At 46.1% G+C, this 26,379-nt stretch overlaps 1 protein-coding gene across 7 annotated transcripts in view; it reads right to left on the bottom strand.

Annotated features, from left to right (window-relative positions):
- The window catches only part of RPTOR (regulatory associated protein of MTOR complex 1), a 249,291-nt gene that overhangs the window by 97,069 nt on the left and 125,843 nt on the right, over positions 1-26,379 (bottom strand). For all 7 annotated transcript variants that reach the window (XM_059731959.1, XM_059731963.1, XM_059731958.1 and 4 more), the window contains 3 exons: positions 20,440-20,499; positions 420-520; positions 87-231 (listed from right to left, as the gene is read on the bottom strand). In XM_059731959.1, coding sequence (XP_059587942.1) covers positions 87-231; positions 420-520; positions 20,440-20,499 — 306 coding nt within the window. The remainder of the gene's footprint in view (positions 1-86; positions 232-419; positions 521-20,439; positions 20,500-26,379) is intronic.

Below are 26,379 nucleotides of genomic sequence, written 5' to 3'. Positions count from 1 at the left end.
TCAGGTGGTAACAACCTTGCCTGCCTGCAGCTCCTGAAATCAGGGTGAGACCTCTAGGCAAGAGTTAACCCCCAGAAGGGACTTACCACATTGCATGCATGTAGGTGGGAGGTAGACGTGGGCTGCTGACCGGGGTACAGTTGTAAGACCTCATGATCCTTTCTGCCAACAGGAAGTTGCGGAATAAGCTTGCTACCAGCAGGTCCTGCCTGAAGAGCTTCTGGAAGAGATCTGCAGGAAGACAACGCAATGATCAGTCAAGACATCATGCTATGCTTTTGGCTTTCACTTCATACTCGCACCACAACAATTAGAGGGATTACAGGAAACTACATCCCCCTTGCTCCCCTGCCCTCTTTGTTCTGAGAAGGCTGCACTGGTCTCTAACGAAACATGGCTTAACTGCCAGACGGTCCTACCTCTGGGCAGGACGTTCCATGCAATGGTGTCTGTGATCGCTGTGAAGATCCAATTCAGTTCTCCCAGGGGAGTTCTCCTGTCATTCAGTCTTCCAGGAATCCTAGAAGAGACACTTTCATTACATATGGCACCATTAAATATATGTGTAACATGAAGCCCATTCCAAGGGCCACAAGAGACACCATAATGTAGCTTTTATTTTCTTAACAGAAGGTGTTTGGTCACTTTACCACCTTGGAAGCGTCCTGGTATTTGCTCTTGAAACAAGTGGACTCTGCACAATGTCCGCTGGAACGTGGACATCTTCCTCCACCTGTTAGTTTCCCCGCATTTTATTCTGGGCTCCTTCCCCCAGCTGGCTGCGTTCTGTCTTCCAGGGACTTAAACTGACTGAGGGCTCAAATGGCTGAGACTGAACTTATTCAACCAGAAAAATAATAGGGTGAAAAGTAAAATGATGGCTCAAGAGCAGACACCAGTGTGCTGTATAAATCAAAATATGCCGATCAGATAGTCTGGGGGCCACGTGTGCAAGAACAGTGAGAGAGACAGCTAACAGACTTGCAGGTCCACTTAGTATTTGGAAAACTCAAAGCCATGCCTACTCTAGGAGCATCTCCTCAGGGCAGGAATACTGGTATACACTACTGGCAAAGCACTGTCAGTGTGGATGCATCTTCAGTGGAAAAGCGGTGCTTCATACTGCTAGAGTCGAGCCACCACCATCAAGCAAAATGCGCTATACTGGTAAAAGTCCAGCTCTACCAATATTACTGGGTGTACTAGGAGCTTCTGCTAGCACAGCAATGTCAGTCAGGAATCACACCACTTCAGGCCCCTCACTGGCACAGCTGTACTGGTAGAAACTCCTACAGCTCCTGGTACCTGGGGAGGCACTGGAAGAGTGGATGAAAAGCAAAACAGTTCAGGTTTTCAAAGAAAGGATGATCCCAAAAATCACCATCCTGTGAGTTTCTCTTCTGTCTCTATGAAAGTGATAGAATAAATATGAAATGCTATCACTAAACAAGTGATTTAATAGCAACCTTCAACTATCTGAAGGGGGGCTGCAAAGAGGATGCAGCTGGACTGGTCTCAGTGGTGGCAGGTGACAGGACAAGGAGCAATGGGCTCCAGTTGCAGCAAGGGAGGTTGAGGTTGGAGATTAGGAAGAACTTTCTCATGAGAAGGGTAGTAAAGCACTGGAACAGGTTACCAAAGACAAGTGGTGGACTCTCCACCCTTGGAGGTTTTGAAGACCCGGGTAGACAAAGCCTTGGCTGGGATGATGGAGTTGGGGCTGGTCCTGCTTGGAGCAGGGGGTTGGACTAGATGTGACCACCTAAAGTCACTTCCAGCCCTCGTTGTCTATGATTTTAAGTAGAGGTCAATGCAATCACAAGGAAACTTCATTCCCACCAAAAGAGCAATGTCATCTGGATCTGCTTGTGTCCTCTGCATTTTTGATGAAGGGCCACAAGCCAGGATAAGAAACAATGAGTTGAGCTGAAGAAAAGGTATCTTGGAAAGCATGGAAGGGATAGGTGCTAGGTTCTGCGGGGTACCCTCCACCATTTCCTATCAAACCTGCTTGTCTCCTTTCATTTTATCCACTCCCTAATTCTTTTGTTGAAGTGTATGCAATAATGGATATGATTAATAACACAAACGTTGTGCTCATGCTCCAAGCAGTCTCTGGGTAGGAACGTCTCACGGCTCACTGTGCACCGGGATGGATCTCCATTCCCGCAGAAGGCTGAACTCTGCAGTCAGCGACAATCAGAAGTAAGTGTGCCCTGCGCTGGAACACGCAGCCCCGACTGGTACAGGTTTACGAGGGTAACAGGCATACTTTATCGCTCCCCGCTGCCGTACACTAATTAGAAAGGCATTGTCTGTCCATGGAGAAGTAAGACCTAGGGAGATGCTCATTATTCAAGCCAGGCTACTGTTTTAGTACATTGCAGGGAGTATGTGCATGCCTGAGACAGAAGTTTCCTTCAAGTATATGCAGTTCTTTCGCTTGTGAAGCTCTTTGAAAATCTGCCCCAAATGAATAGGAGGATGGTCATCTGTCTTCATATCTCAATCACCACAGCATCCTGCTGCCAACATGGCATCTAGGTGAAAAGTTAATCAGTGTAATCAAGGAACCAGGTAAAACATTTACATCCATTCAGTGGCTTCTTAATTCAACCCAAGACCGATCCTACAACCAAAGGCTTTCTCAGGAATGCGCCCATCTTCTTGGAAGCCAGCAGCGGTGCAAGATGGATGCGTAGGATTAATACTCATGCCCTACGAAGACCTGACCGTGATAGAGAACCAGGAGCAAACCTTCTGTGAATCTGTGAGACGTGCACTCTTCATTTACATCGCATTTGCAGAGCAACAAGACTTTGTCTAAAAAAGTCTCCTGTTTTACATTCTCAGACTAACTGCAAAGGTCACCTTGAGGCCCATCTTTCAGCCAGTAAGCCATCAGGCTGCTGCCAAACGCCTGCATCGTACAGTCGCACACAAAACCGCACCGCAACCCACGGTGCTGCACTTGACCACCAGTTTGGCTGTATTTGAACTTTGCTGTCTTTCAGGAGTCTGTCTGCCCCCAATAAATACAAATCCAGACTCAGACAGCACCGACTGGTGCAAGGTGCGGTGTACGAGCACCTGAATCATCTTACTCACCCTGTTTCCACCCATATCCACTTGCTATTTGCTTACCAAGGAAAACATCCATTAAAAGAATTTTCCGTCCACGGTGTTTAATATTCTTGGAAGAGAGTAAATCTCTTTCTTGTGAAGTGTCAGGAGAAGGCTAATACTATGTGAAGGGAGACGATAAGCAGCAGTTATTAGCTGGCGGCCTCAGTTCCCGTGGTTAGTGCTCGCATCCACACATAACGCCAGGTTTGGGATGGGAAGTGGACCGCCACATGCACAAACAGGAAGATCTTGTCAGCAGTACGCAGAGGGAGTCTACTGAGGTCGTGGTGTCACACTCCAAATGCCAACAAGTGCCATTTCCACTTTTATTTCATTTTTTGAAAGGAAAAAAAAAGTGACACTGATCAATTCCTACGATGGCAGCTTTCCCAGCAGTGATCTATTACTTCCATCGCCTGCGTCTCGGGAGGCTTGGGGAGCCGCACAGGCCGAGCTTCTCAAAGGTTAGCGCTGGGCTATAAGAAATCGATGCGGAGCTGGAATCTGCGCACGCAGAGACCCTCTTTCAAGAAAGCAAAACAAGAGTCGCCCGGGGTCAGCTGAACAGTCGACAAAGCGGCCAATAATTTACAGCTGATTCACAAGAGATTACGGCAGCTGTACTGTGTGTACTGCCTCTGAAATGTCTAATACAGTCCGCAGTCTTTTAAGTCTCTTCTGCCAGAATAGGAGTTTTATCATAGTTGTTGAGCCAAATACAGGGCTGAAGGGATATTTTTCAGTTTAGCCCTCGCTTTGGTCTATGCTGAATATTCGTTTCCTAGTGAAAGGAGGTGATCTCGCCTCGGCACATGGCTTTGGTCAGCCAAACTGAAATACTGTGTCCAGGGCCAGTGTCTACCTTTTAACGGGACTGTTGAAAATTTGACAGCTGTGCAGAAGAAAAAGAAACAAAAAATGAATAGAGGGCAGAAAAAACTGCCCTGAAATGGCAGACCCAATCTGTTTAGCTTGGTACGAAGAGCAAGAAGTGACTTGATCGCCGTCTTCACAGAGAGAAAACAAGCCCTCGATGCTCCTTACGCTACCAGAGAAACATATAAAAACTCAACGAAGGGAAGAGACTGCCAGAAAAGTTCAAGTTACAAGTTGCGTTATTTCTAACAAGAGCAATTAATGTTACATGCACGTTAACAAGGGGGGTCGTGGTTTCCTTATCTTTTGATGTTTGAGATGAAGTCAAGATCCCTCTACAGGAAATAAGCTTTTAGCCAAGCACAAGCTATTCAGCTCAACATGGGGGTACTTAGGGGGCCTCAAATATAGAAGAGGTCAGAACAGATAACCTAGTGATTGCTTCTGGCCTCCAAATTTATGAATCTGAGAATGAATACGCCGCGGGCAGCTGCCTAACACAAACTTATTCAATGAAGGAAAATAACAATAACCCTCTCTTACTGTAGCCAACCTCAGCACACAAATTGAACAACAGACTTATTCTGCACTCCGCAGAGATACAGATTTTAATCGAAAAGCTTTTCCAGGAGGCCAGATGCAGCTGTTCACTTGTGGATACCAGTCAGTAGGAACGGGCTATGTGCAGAACAGCATTATCTTGATGTGTGTTTTATGTCTGAAGGAGACATAAGGGACAGGTCTCTTCCCCATGCCAGCAAACAAACTCTTATTATTTCTAACCAGAGGTTGGTTAGAAATAATAAGACTTTCGGCTTCAGGAATACTCCAACTCGCTCCATTCGAGAGCTGAACCAACAGCACGCCGCGCGTCTGAGAGCTGGAAATGAAACAGAACGTGCGTTGTCCTTGCTCGTTTTCAACACGGGAGACAGAAACTTGGGATGCGATCCACATGAGCCCAAACCACATGTGCTGGGACCCAAAGTCCCTTCAGGATGGAGCCCTTGTTAAAAGACACGTGGCTCTGGACTGCTCTTTGGCCTTCCATGACCTACTGGATCCATCCATCCATCCATCGCTTCAGACTAATTCCATCTTAAACTCCCTTTTCGGCACTACTCCGCTTCTCATCAGCAGCGTCGCGTCGGTTCTGAACTCTTCTCTTAGCGCCCAAACCCAGCTCAGAGCGAGCACGACCTGGCCCCCTGCCAGCACAGCTCTGCTCGACTGCGACTGAACAGAGATCAGCCACGATCACACGCTCTGGAAATGTGCAGCCCGCCCAACGAGATGTGTGAATGGAGCGGTAACAGTCCAGCTTTACTCCGTTAAACTAAAATGTGTCACAGCGTTTCTTCTGGGTGTGTAATAGATAGACAGAGAGAGAAACCTTGGCGTTTTTCCGCTAAAAGCGACATTGCCAAGTGCTTTGCTTTTCCACATAAATCTCTTTATGGAGAGTCCTACTCTTACAGCACGGGAATCGTTGCGACCAACCCCGAAGGGACCAATTAGACACCACGCAAAGATGCTCTTTAGAGCTTATTCTTTTGTTAATCTCCATTGTTCGCACAACTTTCTTAAAGGCTCCCCACCCGGCACTGCTTGCATCTCTGGTAATTACGTCCTTTTTCACTTGAACTACAACCGAGTTCTTCCTCCTCCAAAAAGGGATAGGGGTTTTTTCTTTCTAAATTACAGTTTAGACATCCTAAATGCAAATATCTGAAAAATATTGAACCTAAAGAACTATACAGTTCAACATTCATTTTCCACTGAAATAATGACAATTGAACTGAACTGCAGTGTTTGATTTAGCACAAAGAGTAAAGAGATTTTGATTATGGAATGATTAGGTCTGTGTGCACTAACCAGGGACCTGTTTTAGCTTCTTATTTCTGGATGTCAAGAATATCAATAATATTTGCAGTCTTATTCTTCATTTTTATAGTTAGCAACAAATTTTGCTAGAGCTCCCAAGGACCATGTATATGGGAAGTGAGCAACTGTGTGACTGGTTTAGCAAAACCCCTGTCAACCACAGTCGTATCCCATCTCCGATACACCTCTGAAACGTAGGCCCCGATCCTACCAATTTAAATACACTGAGCTATAATCACTGCGTTAGCGCCCCAGGATTAGCAACTGAGAATGTGACATCTTTTGGGCAGGTACCAAAGGCCCCCACAGAAAATGCCAGCTCCGCTTTCACTTGGGTTTTTTTACTACAAAAACCAGCAAGGCAATTGTCGCACAAACTGAGAAAGAGCGAACAGGGCAGAATGCGTGTGACCCCGCGGGTTCCTATTTGAAACCTCTCGGTTTATCTTGTGAATCGCGTGTAGGTGCCCCAAAACACTAGCGCTGCGCAGCATTTCTACACTCCTAGCAGTGCAGAGTTCAGGATTTCCTACCACAGGAAGCAGGTGGGACGACTGCTAGGAGGAGTTTCCTACTCCAGTCTCTTTATCACCCAGAAGATGCTCAGGGGGTACATTTCTTCTGGTGGGCTTAGCTGTGAACGACAGGCTGAAACAACCATTGCTCCCAGCAGCCGCTCCCAAAACATGAATAATCAAATCTATGCTCTTGAGGAGTAGGGCGGCCTTTCATTTTGGATGCTAAAAGGCGCGCCACTGGAAACAGTGCTCCTTAGTAGGGGATGCATTTCATTTTGGATTTTAAAATGCATTTGCTTTAAAAAAAACAATACAAACCCTACCAGGACAGGCACTCATCCTGCACAGTGACAGTGCTGGAAACCTCGGTAAGACTGATGGTAAGTTTTATGCAAAAGAAAGACCATCTTTGAGAGGCGACAGAGTATAGCCCCACCCAGCAATAATCCTAAGTGGTGGGAGGCTGTGGGCAGGTTGCTTCTCTGAGTACCTTGGCTTCCCCACATGTAAAGTGGGAAGAGTAATACTTCTGTAGTTCACACCAGTGTTGTGAAGATGGATTAAGGCTTGACTTGTGCGTGGAAGACCTGTGTGCGACGTGAAAGCGCTCGGTGTTATTTACTGGAGCAGAAGGGGAGCAGGGGCAGCAGGCACAGCCGTGCTCGAACGGACACGCCAGTACCCACAGGGTCGCCTACCAGGGTTTGCAGCTGAAAGGGGGCATTGACCTGGACGCTTATTCTGCACATTAACACAGGGGGTCAATAATGTTGGGACAAATTAACATCTTAGAGTGAAAAACAATAAATCAGCAGTCTTTGCTTCTCGCTGAGGTTGTAAGAGCAACAAGGAGCAGACCGCTCGTGCTGCCTACGCGACACCGTGAAGGACCCGAGGAAAGAGGTTTTAACCAGCTGCTACCTGATGACAGTCACTCCCAATAATCTATATCTGGAAATCAAGGTTTAACTCTAGAGGTTGGAGGAGAGTATCTTCACTCTCAGGTGTGTGCAAAGATCAATTCAATCACAGGAATACTTAATCAGTGGCTAATTAATCAGCCTATAATCAAATGACTACATCAGCATCCAATCCTAGGGAGTCCATCACCCCAGAGTGGAAATTCAGTGATAGCAGCCTCTACCCATTACTTCTGGGAGCCACATCCTAGCACCAGAATGAAAAAAACCCCTGTAATAAAAGGACAAAAAGGAAAAGGAAAGCTCCCTCTTATTTGCTTTCTCACCATGTTTACGATGAAATGAAAAACTGATTGCTTATATTAAATGGTGTAATTTCCATGCCCCTTAAGAAATAAGTTAACTTTAATTTTATTTATTATTGCAGCGTTCTGCTGTATAAGCAGATCTGCTTCAGACCTGAGCATCTAAATTGTATTTCAGATAAAAATATAAAAGGAGATTCAGGGTATCAGCTTGTGCAACATGCTCTTTTTAAGGCAGCCTTCTGCCCATAATCCTGTAAGAGCCTTTTACATTTTTGGATACGTGGTCACTAAGACAAACAAGGCAGCAGAGCTCCATACTGTGGTTTTCCCATGTGGGGTTTTGCTGCCTTCCTGATTTTGCTTCTCATGGTGTCGTTCATATTATGCTTTCACAACCATCAGAAAACCTTGACAGTGGGGACCAGAAGTCTTCATTTGTAAATCTGAGCAAAAAAAAAAAAGAAGGAAAAAAAGGCCAAGCTGTCTCAGCTCTCAGCTGTTAGCTGCAATTTAACATCTCTACAGTTTCAATTGCTTCTTCCATCAACTATCCCTGACAGTCGCCTTTGCGAAGCCCTAAATCACTGCAGTCTATTGTGAAAAGTAAGGACTACAAAATGTCAGGGTCACTAAGCAGCTTATGCCAGGTATAACTGTCAGCGTCCTTGTCAGGAATTTAGCAAAAACCCTATGAATCACTTTAATTACAATAGAAATGTGTACTTCAAAGGAAGCCAGGCTCCCCTTCAGTCGAGCAGCAGCTCCTCCTCATTACCTTTGCTTCTGGACATATAATGTACGGAGAATCATGACACGGAGAGGTGCGTTGTAATACAGAGTGTCGAGGAAATGAGACGTTATAATTCATATTCTCTGATGGTCGCATAACTACTGAGGGGGCAGCTCCAGAGCTGGGATGTTTCCCTGAACCTAAGAGTTGTGTCCTGTTGGACCCTCAGCTGAACTCCTGCTGCTCTCTACGGCTGTCAGGAGTCTCATCCAGGGCCAGCCTACGCTTAAGAGAGGAGGAAGCAGAAGATGGAGGAGGTGTCTTTGCAGGGCTCAAACCACTCGGTGCAGTGGGTCCTGTGGGGCTCCCGTGTTACCTGCGCTCGTTAGGGTATAAGCAAGGGGAAGGGCCACGAGACAGGCAAGCATCACAACCTTATATTGTGGCCGCTCCGCCAGAAAGACGTTTCAGTGATTCAGTGGACGAAGGGCAGCATTTCCCACGCTATTGCAGACTACTGAAGCCAAAATGCAGCAGACAAATTCCTAGCTGGTTTGCCTGAAGCCTGAAACCGCGGTCAGCCCCTTGAGACGTACAACAAAACATGTATAATTCCAGCAGTATTTATCCCGGAGTGCTCCAAAACTTCGTGCATTTGTTTGCAGCCCTAGCATCTATCTTTATTAAGGAATGAACCAGGGTTGCCATGAAAACCATCTTGTTGAGTATGATCTTTACCTCGCACACACAATAGGTTTTTGCAGCATACTCTCTGTAGCAATAGCGATAAAACTAAGTGCTCCATTCAATAAAACCAGTGATTTATTACCAAACAAAACATTTCAGATTATCACCCACAAAACAAGCCTGAAGTCCTGCCTCAGCTCAAGTATTGATGAACCATGTTTGAAAGATAAGTACAGTGCCAATGTACAGCTATTATCTTTTGGTTACCAAAAAGCTTAATTCCCCAAACACAAAGCCTTAGTTTGAAGCCTTTTATCAAGTTTTCTAGAAGAACCTCAGGGGTTGCAGACTGCCTGGTTTTGGTTCAAAGTTTCTAGTCTCCGAAGGGACTATCTAACAAGCGGATTTCTTCCCAGCACTTTCCCATTTTTTCTCTCTCTGCTTTTCTATTCACCTTGGACTGTTTTTATTGGTGCACGACGTGCTATTTAGATTAAAGGACCCTTACGGCAAGGAAATCATTGGTGTATACCTGGCACCAAACAATGGGTACTCTAACTAATCTCCTTTCCTATACAAGTTTAGGAAAGGGCTTGTGTTAAGGAATACTCAGGGTCTCTGTTCACCAAGTTAATATAAGATTTGACAGAGGAGAGCAGCAAAATATGAGGATGCTAAATGTTAAGTATCAGGACTTGCCTATAATTGCCTTTATATCTATAAGGGCACACCTCACCCTTCTGCAAGAGTGATGGTACAGAACCACTCTGAAGAGTTCGTGGGCTTGGACAGCATCGGGAGAACCACCATGCTAAGCATCTCCTGTACTTCACACCTTTGCTGAGTGTCCAACAGCAATAACACTTCTTCGGTCAGCGTAGGAGGGATTACTAATGCTTGCTGGGGATACCACTAAACAGAATAGCACAGGATGAAGTCAGTAAGGTTCTTACCAAACCTGGAAGGGTCTTTCAGCTAAAATGTCATCCTCAATGGCTGCTCTGCAAAGGTAAGAGACTGAAGGATGGAGCTTGCAAAACCCTGCCAGGCATGCTAACCCTTGGGAAAGAAAAGTGATGAAAGCAATTCCCCTTGATTTCAAGCTGGGACTAGAAAGGGAGCTGAGAACAGAGCTCCGAGTACTAGGAAGAGTTTGGGTCCGACAACGGGAAGAGCTCCATAAGGAGCCTTTAACAGAGCTGAAAGTTGCAGGAAGTTTTGTTTCATCTTACTGACACGCAGCTGGCACATACGGCTACCCAAGGAAGCACCCGGTCATTGCCAGGAGAAAAAAAGTATAACAAATCAAGGGCCAGTAAAGTGAAGAAGGGCCTCATCACATTATAAATCCCCGGGGACGGGATCAGCTGAGCCTATAAGAGAAAAACTGCACCCCAAATGTTTCAAACAGCTCATTAAAAAGTCCAACCTTTGGACTCTCCTCCCAGATGTGCCAGCATCTGGCTTCCAGAGAACGGTCCCCAAGGAAACCTGTAGGTTGCGGAGAGGTAGCAGGGTGGGCGTGAAAGCTGGGAGGCAGTTTGGAACGCATTCAGCTGGATTCGGGTTCATTTTCAAGCTGGGCTAGTGAACCTAATGCTGACTGCACAACACCTGGCTTTCCCACCTCACGCGTCTGCCAACCGACACGTCTCGATCCGGCACTCCTGCCCTTTCCGCCCAGTCCTGAGAGACTCCAGAGGAGATGTCCCCCTCTAAACAAGTGGTTTGTGCAGAATCGGCATGCATCCGAAACCAAGAAGGGGCCAGGTAGCTTATTTTTGTGCTTGGCCTGTTCATAATTTGAACTAGGATCTCCAGAGGTGAAAAAAATTACTGCCTTAGCCAACTGCTCTCCTTCAGCCTCCCTTCCAATATATTCTTCTAAAGGCAACTCTGATTAATTAAGGTTCTCTGGCAGGCATTGAAGAGATTTGTTATTTTGTTACATTACAGCATGATTTCCACATTTTCCCCAATTACTCACATTCTTTCTGCTGCGCAGCCTCTTGGGGTTTTGGTTTTCCCACTTCATCTCTAAATTAGCTCCTAGTGAATCATTACTCATCTGATCAGTGACTGACAGACACTAATAAATTACTGATTTCCAGCCTGACACACTCCATAGTAGTTATAATGGAAACAAAGGTAATTTTAGTATCACACTTGTTATTTCTAGTAATTTTTGTAAAACGAATTTTATGCTGGTTCAAAGGTGCGTGATTGACAGGCCGGAGCCGTGGGTCTTTATTCCCAGAGCAGCTACAGCGTTGGCAGCAGCACAGCCAGCTCCCTCCTCACGCTGCTCCGGCTTAGATGACTCAGGCCTGACCTGCAGGGACCACCTTCCAGTCGAGGTGCTGGTTTCCTCTGCATAATGTGCTATCTTTATGATTTGTAGCAAAACATTGGTGGCAAGAGGGTATGATTCGTGCCAGACGTATAGATGCATCTTTGTATGATGGGTTTGGGGTCATTCCAAATGATGGCGACCGCTGAATCGCATCAAACAGGAAACCAAACCGCTACTGGATGAAAGGGATTTCTGCTTGCTAAGAGCTGGACACCGGCACGCGGCACAGCTGGATGAAACGCTGCGACCTTCCCAACAGCCTAACAAGTTTTTAAGTTGTGTTGCTTAGTTCCAGCAAAGATCTTTATTTCCAAAACAGGGATTATTTTGGCTCCATCTCAAAGGATTTATATTATAAAATGCACAGCAGAAGCAGCAACATGCTTATTCATCAAGATGCTGGGTTAGCCTAGATAATTAGAAATCTGGGCTCTTCAAAGAAGGTGCAGAGTAATTTACTCCTAAACTCTGCATCTTAATTAGGAAACAAACTCCTTCCCCAATACTAAAGACAGCTAAATTATAAATTACAATATATACATGCTGCCTGCATCGCCTATCTAGGCTTGTCTTGGGACTATAATAAAAAACATGTGTTCTCTATAATTGATATATGTAGCAGATTAAGATGAGGAGGATTTAATATTTGATATCCTCAGGAACCAGCTTTCAGAGCACTTGTTGTGAAGACAGCTCCTTTAAAAAACACTTCTATTATGGCGTTATCAGCAAGGACCAAGAACACGGGTGTGGGGACAGGACAAACATTTTGCTCCACACATTTTCTCCGCAGGGTGGTGAAGAACTGAATGCAATCCCGGGCAAAGGCAGCTTCCTGGTGTCCAGTCCAATACAGGACCGCGGTTTGGTGCCCAGAACAAAGGACAAAAAAGCCAAGCGACTGCTCTGCTTCTTGGCCAGGGGAGGCATTCAACTTTCATCCGTTCCAGGTAAGCCCATCCCTAGTTAGCTAAAAAAAAGGCATTATATTTGCTGTCATTTGCCTGCATAAAATGTGAAGCAGTTAAGAGATCCAAGACCAAAGTCAATGGGGTTCAGAAAGGCCAGCTGACTTTGCAGCAAGGAATTCAGACCGGGGGTATCCTCTCCTTTCCACCTCAAACAGCTGGCTCTTCCCCAGTTTGCCACTGTGGAAACCCCTGTGCACATGCTAGCCCTCCCCTGTCTCGGTCAACCCCAGGGGTCTTTTCCCTAAACACATACTGCTGCTCCTGCATCTCTGCAGATTTGCTTCCGCCACACTCGCCTTGCTCGATTTGACTGTGGTCTCTGCCGACTCCTTTAAGGATGCCCCCAAAGAAATACAAACAGCAGCAAATCAGGAAGGGACACGCTCCCCTCATTCCCCACTAGGTTCTTTCTTCTGGACTACAAGCACATTGGTCTTGGATTATCTTTGTGTCTTGTGCAATGCCATGCACGTGCCAGTAAATTCCTGATGAACCAAGCAACATGTCAACACTTCCATTATTTTCCCTGGAATTGATGTTATAATTACCCAGGTCATCTCATTTTCCATTCTTAAATATTGGAACAATATTTGCCTTCTCTCTCTCTCCTCTGGGATTTCCACCGTGCTTCAAACTTATTGGAAATCTATAGTGATAATTCAAAAGCTGCCTGACCAGCTCTTTTAAAACTCTTGGGCACCAGCTGTCCAGAATTGCTGATTTGCAACGATTCGTTCAGGAGCAGTTCATACCCTTCTGAGTTTCTGCTACAATGAAATGCGCAGCATTATGATAGGATTACATCATTTCGTGTTTCCCTCTACCCCAAAAAGAATAATAAATTTAAATTGGGCATTTTTGCCTTTTCTGTATTATTATTGAAAATGTGCCTTTCCCATTTAATAATGAATCAATACGTGTCACTGAAAAGATTACTTCTCGTCCTCGTATACTTAAACAATATATCGTCTGGATTCTGATGTTAAACAAGCAGAAAGTTTTGACAGGATAGCTTCTGCTAAATTGTTTTTTGCATGACTTGCCAGGTTTTTTTAACATCTTTAAATTAAGAAAATTGGAAAGAAATGACTAAAAGATTTTACCAACTCCATTGTTTGCTTATACTTTCTGTCTACTGTTTAAACAGGTTGCTGTGATCCAGGGCACTTGCAAATATGAGCCACTGTATGGACAGCTATTAATTTCATGCAATTTTCTGTTCAGCTTGCTGAAACAAATGAATGAGTTTATCTTTAGATGCTTCATTTTTGGAATGATTATAAATCTACTAAAGTCATGTCAACTCCCATCTACTGTTATATTTTTATATTAGTTGGACTCTCATAACATCTGTTTAGCCACATCATCTTTATATAACAGACTGTTTTAGATGTTACATAAAGATTTGGAGAACTGATTATTTCACAATTTCCAGCATTTGGCATTTTGCTCAGACTAGACAACAAAGCCAACAACCAAGTGAACAGGCCAGATTTCCCCTCCCCAGGAAACACTTCCCTATTTTAATATCCTCTGACTCTATATTTTGTTGTTTAACATGCTGCTATAGCAACACCTATGAGAAAGACTGGTGAGGGGAAGAGATGAAGTTGCCCCAAGTGGATCTGAAATCCCAGCGGTAGAGAAGCCAGTCTCAGTTTTAATGCAAGAGACAGACGAGGACATCTTCACCCCATTTCCCTTGGAAACAGCAAAAAAGGTGACCGCAGAAAGGATGTTTTAAGCCACTCAAGCAATTACACAATGAATCCAGGAACTCCACTTGGCAGCGACCCTGACAATTTTGTCAATGGTGGCAAGCTTAATGATTAATCCCTTCCCCTCCCCGTCAGTTTATGACTTTACAATGTGGGGAATATTCCAAGCCGCTTCTAGGCCACTTCACCCCTCCGCTATAAGTGACATAATACACACTGAGATGCCTACATTTTCAAGGTGATCTAGCAGCCTTACATACTGTGTCCCAGCTAGCAGTAAAACAGAAGCGATCTTCAAAGGAAACAGCTTTGAACCCCAGCTCTGGCGTGTGAAAAGCTCGCGGAGGGATGCTAGTGACAGAAGGCAATCAGATGACTGGAGCATCAACCATTCTTAGCCTGTGAATTTTGAACATAATGCAAACCTGCGAGGGAGAAGACACCACTGATTCGCTCTAATTCTCGTCCCGTGTGAAGGTTTCAAAGGCAAGGCTTGCGATGTCTTGGGCTGATGCTTTGGATTTAAAAGGAGAGCACAACTCCAAGGGTAAAACATCTGACTGTAACTGCCCATCTGCTTACCTACCATGGTGCTAGTGCTTCTACGGATATTAAAAGCCAGCTTCACACCTCCAGTAGCAGGTACAAGCAGCCAACCTCTGATGGGGAGTAGCTGCATCAGCCAGACACCATTTCTTCAAAGGCCAAAATGTACAAGAGGAAATGAGATGAGGATGCTGGTGCCAGCCAGGCGAGGGGAGGCAGAGGCTAGTCTACAATGCAAGCTCCCGGAAGGGCAAGACAGTGCCACCTCCTTCCCCGTGAGCCTGTCTGATATCCAAGATGGAGAAACAAGAGCTGTAACTGTTTTCATGAGGGTGATGACTGTGAAGCTTAAGCTGGGCCTACTCACCAAAGTTAAAATACAAAATATTGATGACCGCTGCACAGTGCAAAAGGACGTTTGTTTGCGGCTGGGCCTCCTGAAAAGAAATAACGAGGCATCGCTTCCAGCTTATCTTACGATATTTATGATGATTTTAAGCAGGCTGCTACGTGTCTGCGTGAAATGCCTATCCTTGATTAATATATTAATTATTTCTTTGCAATTAACTCAGGTTTCTGTACAGGGAGAGAGATTCTCCATATGGGTTTTGAGAGGTGTCTCCTCTGGATAGACTCTTGTTTTGCCTCAGTGGTTCCCTTGATCTTCCAAGGACAAGGCCTCAAAAACTTTGTCTTTCCCAGTTGTTAATCAACTTCTTGATGCGTTCCAACTCAGTAGGAACCGATAACCTCCTGTTACGGAGGAAGGTAATTCAATCAGATTTGGGACTTTCTGATAACTGAAAATGAACAGTTTGATTAACAGGCTTTTCCTGCTAATTATTCCTTGGCTTTCTCTCTTGATTTACACAACTATGAGAATGCTTTGAAGATGCTGAGCGAAAGGGTATAAAAGGAGGAACGAAGCAGCTAACAGCGCACGCTTCAGGAATGAGAAATCCTTCTGACAAGAAAGAACAGCTGCGCCCACCTGATCACCCGCTGAACAGATCCAGGCCTTGAGAAGCCGGCAAACTGAGACCGCCTCTTTGCCTGTATCGGTGAGGTACTACCGCTTTTACAGCTAAATATGTTGGACTTTGCTTTGCTTTCGGCTCACTTAATAGTGAGTAGTTGTAGTCAATAAAGCCTCTCTCTTATTCATCAAACGAGTGGTCGTGTCGATCCTTTACACACTAGTCCTGAATGCCATTTCATCCTTTAACAAAGGGTCTTCACTTTTAGGCTGCTCTTGGAGTACATGCCTCTGCCTACGGCGGTGATCCTCAACTCAGGTGCCATGAGATCCTTTCAAGGGTGCTGCACAATATAAGCACTGCTGGGTGTGCAAACACTGACACAGTAGGGCTGTGCGAAACGGCACCGTTCTGTTTTGACTTGCGTTTTGAGGCTTTGACAGAACAGCGTTTCGTTTCAAATTCTGTTTCGATTTGAAACTGCTGTTCTGTTTCGTCGAAACAGTCACACTGTTTTGACGTTTCACCCATAGGCTATAAAGGGGAAGCTCAAAACCGCCTCTCTCATCTGGCAGGAATCCTGCGAGGGTTGCGGGGGCTGTGCCAGTCCTCCCGGGGTTGCGGGCCCCTAATGTGTCTGCCAGATGAGGAAGGGAAGCTGGGTGCTGCCGCCTGGGACCGAGGAGCTAGGGAAGGGAACTGAGCCGGATCACTCAGTTCCCCTGCCCAACGCTGGGGAAGGGAACTGAGCAATCAGGCTCAGTTGCCTTCCTCTGCGCTGTGATCGGCTTCCTGCAGCTCGGCCATGGGAGGTGGGGAGAGCCAGGGATGTACTCCCCGCCTGGCTGAGCCTGGGAGCACAGCCCTGGTTCTCCCCCGTCTCCCCCACCACCTGGCTGCTGGCTCCTTCAAAACTCAAAAGGTTTCAAAACTTTCGAAATGTTTCGGCCAGCCTCGTTTTGAAACCCTTTGTTTTGATTTCGCTGTTTCGAGCTCGAAATGAGTCGAAACAATGTCAAAACGAAACAGCCAGCAAAATTTTGCACAGCCCTACGGACTCGGTAGATAAACCCAGAGATTTCAAACAGTAATCCCCAGTGTTAAACACACTCTGACCTCCCATGGTGTTTCTGAGTGCTTTGCAACAGAAGAATTCTTCTTTTATATTTCCTAGTCACGAAACAAGTGACAGTGAAAGAGCTGGCATTGCCTGAGGGGTGTCTTAGGTCCAACAAGATGGGAATCACAGGTCTAAAGTGTACTCACTCCAGTAGGATGGGAGGCTTTTAGGTCTCACACCAGATATTGGTCCTTCAGGGCTTGTTATTTCTCTGTTCTAACTTCTTTAATGAGTAGGAAGCTAGTGCTTGATGCAGAAGAGGCAGACACCCTTTTCCAGGGAATATTCCTAACAGTGAACTTACGTTGTATGTCATGCTTTAAATACACTTACGTAGTGCCTTGAGGAAATCTCCACTTGTACTGAGGATTAGATCACTGTTAAGACAGAACCTTTTGGCTCAGCTTCACAGTTCAGCAATGCAAAGCCAGAGCTGCTCAGGATGACAAAACCCTTTCCCCTTCCCCCCCAGCATCAGTGGACAAACCTCATGGCACCACATGCTTTTCTATTATTAAGCAACTTTCAACTTCACAGCCCAGCTTTCCCCTCAAGCCCTAAAACAGCATTAGCAGGCACCGTGTGTGTCTAGATGAATCGAGTTTAACCTCCATGCAGGTCTGCTTTCTTCTTCTCAAAATGCACACACTTTCAGCAAGGGCAAGTGGCATGCAGTGCCACGGGACACAGCATCCAGTGGGGAAGTCTAGCTGCCGCCTGCCTGACACATCATTACTGAAAATAATTTGAACAGCAACTTTTGGTAGCTCTGCTGAGGTAGGCAGGTTCTCTTTACCCTTCGGTAATCAGAAAGCCAGACAGCTATCCATGAGCCGCCTCCAACTATTCATACATTACAAGGCTGTTGCCTTCGACTTTCACTCTGTCCAGGCCACTAGTTATTAAATGGCCTGGATTTCTAATGCTATCATTTGAAGTTCACGCCTTATGGAAAACGCTGGAGCAATCAAAATAACCATGTTTGCCATGTGTGTAGTGTGCAATTTAGTACACTGCAATAAAAATCTATGAAGCGTACTGCAAACAAGAAAAAAACCCAGCTGTGTTCAACAATGATGTAATTTAAAAAAAACAACCACAAAGCTCTGTTCCCTAACTAGCGAGCTGTGCCAAACTGCAAAGTAACGCAGTTCTGAAGAGGAGAGAAGTGCTGAATTCATTTTCTTACTTTTTTACATTTACTTTAACTAACAGATCTCTGACCTGGTTCTGCAGCCTCACATATGGTGAGCTGAAAAGATATCTCTGTTTCTCTATGTGATCTGTCACTACCCGAGTGCCTTGTTCCGTCAGTTTTAGTGAACAGTTGAGACTGGATCCTCACTTGCAAACATGTGAGTGAATGCCTAATATAATTAGACACTGCACTAGGCACGTAGGAAGCAATCTTAGGAGACACATTGCAATCTGTGCCTGTGCACTGCCCAGCACCAGCCAGGGTAGTCACCATCTAGCTTCCTTGGCCTTCTCTCACGGCACAGTCAGAAACCAGCAGATTTTAATAGTAAGTTATACTTTGGCTTTCAAAACTAAGATTTATAAAACTACAGCTCGGCTCCTTTGACCTAAATTGGAGATGGGGGGTGGGGGGAAATGTGAAAATCACATTTTCATAGTGATCTAATTTGTAGGGTGAGCATGACTTTACGCTGAGCACTTGAAAAGGTGCTTGTGTGCCTCGTACCCACCTGCTTCTTCAAGTACAACGAACAGAAGAGGCAGTGCCATGGAAGTGCAGCTTAAAACGTATCGGAGGGCGAGTTGGGTGGGTTATTTAACACGGAGGCGCTCTACCAAGGCAAGCACTGAACCAGGAATTTTAGCTGATGCAATCCTACCCTCATCACTATTACTGTAAAAGATCATTTGCTTCTGGCAGTCAGAGCCATGAAGGATACCTGTATACCACTGTGCCCTGCAGAAGCCTTCAAGAAAAGCATGAAAGGACACCAGAAAATACTGCTATTGTACCTGCACTATTTGAACACCCTGATACCACCCCTGCCCGTCCAGAGAGAATGCCCTCTAGTTCTTCAGGTTTTGCCTCATTAGGTGAAGGGGATAATTGGCTCTGGACATGCACATGCCAGACTTCTAAGTCTCTGGCCTGTTCTAATTAATCTTGACAATGAGTGCTTCTAAAGGCAAACATTTCAGAAATTGAATGATCTTTTATTAATTGCTCCAAGGTAATTTAACTTGGGTACACAACAATCTCCTAAGAAGAGGAGGTTCAGAAATACTAACCATGTGGCACAGATTTCAGAAAGTATGCACATGAAGAATGCAAATATCTAGTACCTTCCAGGTGGGCAAAATAAGCGTCCTATAAGAACCTACTGAAAACAAAGAATGCAGTGGATGAGTTTGGATTTTAGCTTTTCTATGGCCTGGGTGGTTTATATTAACTGGAGATTTTGAAGAACAATTCACTTTGTCAATCAGTTTGTCTTGGGCTGTCTAATAACCTGCAGTTATGGTCAAATATTGCTTGGATGAAAACATTATAATGGGTACCAGTGCCATTACGGACCAAAACATAACTGCACCGTCAGGCAGAAGGAACATTAGAACACTGTGCTGATGAAGTGGGGAAAAATCGTGCTTTGTTTTTTCTACTTTCTTTGTTTTGTCAGAGCTCGGGGTGTTGAATAGATCCTACAGCTCATAAAAGAGAAGGATAGCTGTGGCTAGGAACACTCGTCGCTTAGACAAGCGCTGTGAACACGTCCCCTGCAGAGCTCCAGCGCTGGGCCCCTACAACAGCTCTGCCAATGCGGCTCTCCCGGTCTGCAGTATTCTCTGTTATGTCAGACCTGCGCGCGCCTTTGCCAAAGCATCTAAGCACCAGACCACTGCTGCCCCAGGCACTCCAGTTCTGAGCTCCCATGTTTTCCAGCAATGCACCTTCCTAACAGGTGCACCTGACTTCAGACACTCTTTGCTATGTCAGTCGTAAGCTGATGCTTACTGAAAGGCAATGAGCATTTATGTAACATCCCTGTCAATCACCTCTGATACACTCTCTTATGCTAACAATGTGCACCCAGAACAGCTGTGGGCCTTGACAACACTGAACCGCCATAAAAGTGACTGTGATCCAGATATGGGATCACCACTGTTCTCAGGCTACCACAGGACGATGGTGTCAAAAATGAGACCAAAGTGAACTTCCAGCTGAAAGGGCCGAGCAAAGCACTTGGGAAAGTGTAATACTCCACATACTGTCCACAGTGCTGCCTGCTAACCAGTCACTGGCCACGTTTCTTGCTATCGCAATTACTGCTCGTTCCACCAGCATGTGGTAAAGCAATACGGCAGACCCCAACAGCACGGGGATTCACAGATCCATAGTTTGTGAGGCTGGAAGGGACCTTGGAAGATCATCGAGCCCAGCCCCCTGCACCAAACAGGAAAGGCAACGGGGGTCAGCTGAGCCCAGCAAGGGCCGAATGCAGGATGCTGGCTAACCATGTGGAAAAGGGGAGCACAGAAAGTGAGGGGGACTCAGCATCTCCCCAGTGAGGCTTGTGCTGCAGAAGTGCCTCAAAGTGCATGCCTGCAAGCAAACAGAGGGCCTCCGAGGACAGCCAGCTAAACTAATTCCTCCTCCCCACAAAACCAACACAGAAAATGGAAATCAGGAAAATCAGAGTGGTTTTAATGTCATAAAATCCTGCTTACTTTTCTATTAAATCCAGTGTGACTCCTGGCACCAGTCTGACACTCTTCTGCATGCAAAACCTGCAGAGAACAGAAGAAAAATAAATCATGCTAATTAAATATTTAATGACAGGACTCAGTGCAAAGAATAAGGGAGAGGGTTTCTTTATTAGAGTTTTTGCTTATAAAATGATGTTTGGGTGGAAAACTTTGCCATGGCATAGCGAGAATCAAACAGGACTCTCAATATTTGTCGCACTCATGATTATGCAGTGTTTTCCATCGTCACGGTGTCAAGCCTGTGGTATTGTAACTGTCACAGTGACAAGTTTCCCAACACAGAGAAGGGAGAAAAAAGGGTTCACAGTCATCCAGCACAGTCCCTTGGGAGAAGGAGCAAGACACTAGAGCTGAGTAAGTATATGCTAGCAGAATAATGATCTGTGTTGGCTGGGTTTCCCTGAAGAGATCTGGCACAGCAGAAGGGGGAGAGAGTACGAGCAATGTGTCAAGATCAAACACCTTAGTTATACAATTTTTAAAAATTTAAAACACCAATTCAATTTCTCTAGCAATTAAAGGGACTGGAGTTTCAGAAAGCCGGTACGGGGAGATACAAAGTCCTGTTAGATCTGCAGTTTGCTCTAGCTAGACTACTCCCCGGCCAGGTAATTGTCAGTGGGGAAAAATGACCAGCACAATTCTCCAGCAGTAGCCCCTTTTCTCCAGCATTTCTGAAGATGAGCTGAGTGATCTCCGATTGTAATTAGGGAACAGTGGCTTTAAGGAGACTCCCCCGTGGAGGGGAGCGGGGGATGCACTTGCCATCAGTCCCAGCAGAACATGAACTCAGATTTAAGAAAAAGGCCCTTACGCTTACAGAGAAAGTCTACTGACAGCCTCAAACCACAGGCAGCCAGACCTCCAAGGAGCTCAAGAGCCTAACGCTGAAACCCCAGCTCCAGCAACACCCCGGGCAGCAGTGCTGTGGGTTGGGGGGTTCCCTTGGGAGATGGGGAGGAACCCTTTCCAGACCTCTCCACGGTTGTGCCACTTGTGCATCCAATAAACAGGGAAGTATTTCCACCAATTCCCCACGGTCCAGCATGGAGCAAGAACCCCAGAGAGCTGGGCTCCTTGTTGTGGAGGGACCCCATGCTCACTGCTGGAGCCTTAGGGACTTCCCACCTCCCCTCATCCTCTCCCTGTTTTACACCCCACTTTCAGAGACGCTTGCTGCAGCCATGATCAGACAGGGCAGCTCTCGTGGAAAGGCTCCATAGCTGATCATTTATACCATCCATCATAAAGAAGCCTTGAAATCATATAGCAGCTCTGCCAAGGGATCTCCTACACACACTGCTGGAATAACATGTGGTCAGTGCACAACCACTCTACAAAGCAGGGAAGAAATAGCATCCCCGCTGGAAACTGCGGGGGGAATGGAGGGTGGCACTATGTTTTTACCTGAATCAGACTGGAGACAGGATTTAGTGTCCCCGTCATACAAAGAGTGCCATTAGATTTTATGGCTGCAGTGCCCAAGGCTGCCTATTTGTCTCCTGGAAAAGAAAACAACACACTCTTCCAACGTGCAGGGGCTGCTGGGCACTCAGGCATTACTTACTCAGAAAGAAGAGGGATGTTTAGTGACTGACCAACACAATTTTGTACAGCTCTCTTTGGAGGGCTCCCATCCAAGGAGCGACCTGACCTAGCCCTGCTGAGTTAGAGAAATCAGACAGGATGGCAGCAGACGGCGGCGCGGGAAGTGCTCCTTTCCCCACCGGGCTGGCTGCGCTGCCTAGTCAGCATGCCTCAGTCCCCTCCAGGCTACACACCAGGAGCCCAAGAACCGAACCGCAGACTCTTGCCCGGCAGCAGAGCGCACGTGCCACAAGGCAAACGGATCCGTCAGCCTCTTTTCTTGCACGGCGTTGTGGCAGATGCCTCATAAGCAGCAAGCTTTTGATTATGACTTGCTGCTTCCCAGCTGCAAGCCTCCCCCACACACCCAGACAGTCAGGAGAGCGAAGCTGGAGAAAATGTCACTGTGTCAAGCACTTGCTTCGGTTTCTGAAAAAACAGGAAGCAAAGCGCACTTTTCGGGGTCAGCCGCAGAGAGGCGTCTCCCCAAACTGCGTGTGTTACAGAGCTGTTATTTCGTGCTCTCCTTTGGGAACTTCCAGCGATGCACTGCAGGTGAGACATCAATACGCTTGGACTTCAGATGTCTCAGCGGTGCCTTCACCACCTCAAAGGCAAGCGAATGAATAAAAACGGATTGCATTTGATTAGGGGGAGAATCACCCATTCTGGAGCATGGCCCCTCACTGGAGATCTGCTTGGTATTCACTGTAATGAAACCGGTACAGCCAGCACTTGCAGCTTTTCTCTACGCAGGGCTGGGACTGCAACAGGACCAGCACCGCGCTTCAGAAGAACCGGATGCAGGGAATGCTCTGAGCCCTCTTTTAATGAGCCCCTGCCACTTCCCTGCTAACTTAGAGACAGACAGCCTCATTTGCTAAATCTCCACTTAACTAGTAACAGACGCTCTGCATTTCCTCGCTCCTAGCTGCCGACTGCCAAGAAAATGTGCCTGTAAACAGAATGTTCCTTATCCCTGTCCTCCACCATCCCCATCCTCGCTCGAGTCCGTGGCACTGAGACATGATGTCTCAAACAAACAGCTGTGGCATCACGGGTTACAGAGGAAAGCCATTACATAAAGATGTCTTGTGAGCACAGGGGATGAAAACAGAAAGGAAGCTGCTACCATGGTCAAACGGACTCGGAATAAAATATTATCCTGGAAGTTAGCTCAAATGTCAGGGGAGCCTTTCGATACTTTGCCCAATGTACCCAATTAAGTTTGGGAAAGTAAAATGAGTTCCATTACCCAAAATATTGCAGAAAGCAGCAGCACACTCAGCAAAAGTCATGCTTAAAATGCTTGCTTTAATTCACCAAAGCCGGATAACCTTGCACGGTGATTGCCAAAGACATTACGTGACAAATACGCTCTGGCTTGCTTCGCACTTGGCTGAGAAAATTTCAAGGAAAAACAGAGCGGAGCTGCAGGAAGTGATGGCAGACTTCCCTTCTGACTCACTACTGATTCAGTCACTCCACATGGTACTTGGGGGCTCTGCCTTGCAGGAGCTGACATCTTTTGGGTGAGTCAGTCCCCAAATTCTGGCCACTTCAAGCCGTTAAAGCCTCCTAGGCACCACTTGAAAGAGAAGAAAGGGTGTTATCCTTGATGTCCTGGATATATTGCAATTAGGCAATTAAGTTCTGCTTCCTTAGATTCCCCATACAATGCAACATTGATTCAGTGTTGTCTAACTGTTCTGCATCAAACTGTGGGTAGTGTTACTAAGAGATGCTGTGTCCTTGTAGCAATCTTCCCCAGAGCTGGTTGCATCTTCATGGTTGGTGAACAGATCCTGGTATTTCCATACACAGCTGGAGGCTGGTGAGGATGGAAGACACTGAACATAAAAGTAAGCTAATATTACAGGTCTGAGGAACTGGAACATAGTTAATACCTGTCCTCCAAGGGTTCAGCTCAAGACAACGGCTGATCTACCCTCTTGTGATATCCGGTACGGTCTGACAAATAATGGAACCAAATCCTGGAACTTCTGTTTCTGAAACCTGTTTAACTTCCCACCTAAATCGAACCTGCTGCCTTCATTTTGGTTGTACTCCTCCTACAAAGATAACCTCCCCGGGTGCTTCAAGAGGCCAGAGTTCCCTTTCAAGACACACATGTTTTCTGGATCACTCCCAACAGAGTCTCCTTGAAAGTCAGAAACAAACATCACCTGCATTCACACGGGTTATAAAAAGCCCTTGTACCATCAATTCATGAAAGACTAGCAGACTAGCCCACCAATTTCCACTGCGGTGCTGAATGAGAGGAAAACGAATGTTACAGCGGTACAAAGTACCTGCGCCTCCTTGTTAATCAGAAATGGCAACTTTAGCAGAGTTGACCCTCTTTAAAAATACAGGGCTATGGAGTCATGCTGAGAGCAGCACTGCTTAGGAGTCAAAGAGAGCGCTCAAGTGCATCGTATGCTGCTAAACCATGCAAAACGTCCTCCCATGCATCATATCCAAAATCAGTCAGCCTATATTAGAGGGCTCCAAAACTGATGTTATTGCAGAGCTCTGAATCTCTCCTCACCTAATGGCATGACGCCAAGCTCCAACTCTCATTCCATAATGCTGGTAAAAGAAGAAAAGCAGCTAATCCCAGTTCTTACAGAGCTGGAAAGAATTTTAAGCAGGGCTACGGAAAGCAAGACGAGCCCAAAAAGTAGCAGAGCTCCTTCTGCAAGGAAAAGGCACAAACAAGATTAAAAAAAGCCCTCCAGCGCGTTTCACAGGTTTTAGCTGAATGATGTAGAAATTAATTTCTCTTTCCCTTTAGATCCCACAGCATGTCTCCCTGCAACAAAATGCCACCCGAAGTTGGGCTGTTCCGCTGCAGTTATCCATTATGCCCTACCAAAAACTGCTCGAGCCATCATGCATCACCCTGGTATTTGAGCACTTCCAAGGCATTCATGGGCTGAGACTCGCAACATCCCTGCAGAGAAGAAAATTATTCACCATCCGCTTTGAACAGATGGGAAACTGAGGCACGGCATGTTTAAATAACCTCGAGGACAAGGTTGAGTCCAGATCTGCCAGGTTTCTGTTGAGGCCCCTAACCACAACGCCAGTTCCATCTCACCCGGCTCACGTCCACATGCTGTATGGCTGACAAACTGCTCTTCTTCTAGCTCGTGCACGCTTCCACATGTTAAACATGCTTAAAAACAATTTTTGTCTTCTCCAAAATTGCTACTCAGGAAGCCTTATTACCCAGGTGGACAATAGCAAGTCATCACCTTTCATCTTTCAGTCTATGAAAGCTCATGTATTGCAGACTATCCAAAAATCCCTAGCGCTTGCTAAATACAAATCCACGCATCTCCTGCAACAAGCTCAATTATCTGTTTTCAAGAGCATGGTTTCGCGGGGTGTCCCAAAAGTCAGGTTCAGGCTATTCCGCAAGTGGGAGAAGGAACTGTAGAGTCAAGAAGCCTTCGTGGAGAACCACCTGCAAGCTGCTCTTTCATGAACCAAAAGGCAGTCCAGCTTGTGCAGCTCTATGAAGTAAGGTGCTGAGGGGGAAGAGTGGCATCTCTCAGACGGGCAAAGCCTAGATGTTACAGACTCCAAAATATCAGGACCAAGCATTAACAGAGTGAAAATCCTATAATAACACTTAAACAAGAAGGCTGCTGCATTTTGCACTAGCTTCAGCTTCCAAGTTGATTTAAGATACGACCCTAACTACTACCAGTCTAATCCTGGAGTGAGAAACACCTGGATGATGGCAGCAAGATCTGCATCACTGCACAAGGATTGCAGCTTCCCAGCCAGAGGTGGATGGGAACATGCTGACTTGCTCATGGCAAACACGGGATCACCTGGTAGCAGGGGGAGTCTGACAACTGTCAAATGGCAGGCATGCTCCCTACCGGGGCAGACACCACGGCCGCACGCTTTCTTGTGTGAATTAGACCTAAGCAGCCTTACCTCTTCCATAGTCTACCACGCACTAGGAGAAACACTCAGTGACATCTTCACAGTGGACAAACATGGACACCCAGAGCCAAACGGCATCAACATGCTGGAGAACACGTTTCAACCCCTTCCTCCTCGAAAATCTCAGCCATGCATCAGACTGGTGATGTGGCACACAGGACAGGAAAAAACCCCTCCTGAACTGCATTCTCTCATTTTTGTCCAGTCCAATTAGCGTCCAGATTGGTTTGGATGCATTTCCTAGAGCTCCCTTGCTCCTCTATCTCCTGTGACCACCTGGTCCCCAACCTAGGGATGTAGTGGGAACCCACTTTCCATTAGGTCTGCAGAATGCCTGGTCCACTTTGGTCA

This window comes from Alligator mississippiensis, chromosome 8 (assembly GCF_030867095.1).
Source record: "Alligator mississippiensis isolate rAllMis1 chromosome 8, rAllMis1, whole genome shotgun sequence".
Lineage (NCBI taxonomy): Eukaryota > Metazoa > Chordata > Crocodylia > Alligatoridae > Alligator > Alligator mississippiensis.
The sequence above is the reverse complement of the archived record's forward strand: the minus strand, read 5'-3'. Positions and strand labels throughout refer to the sequence as shown.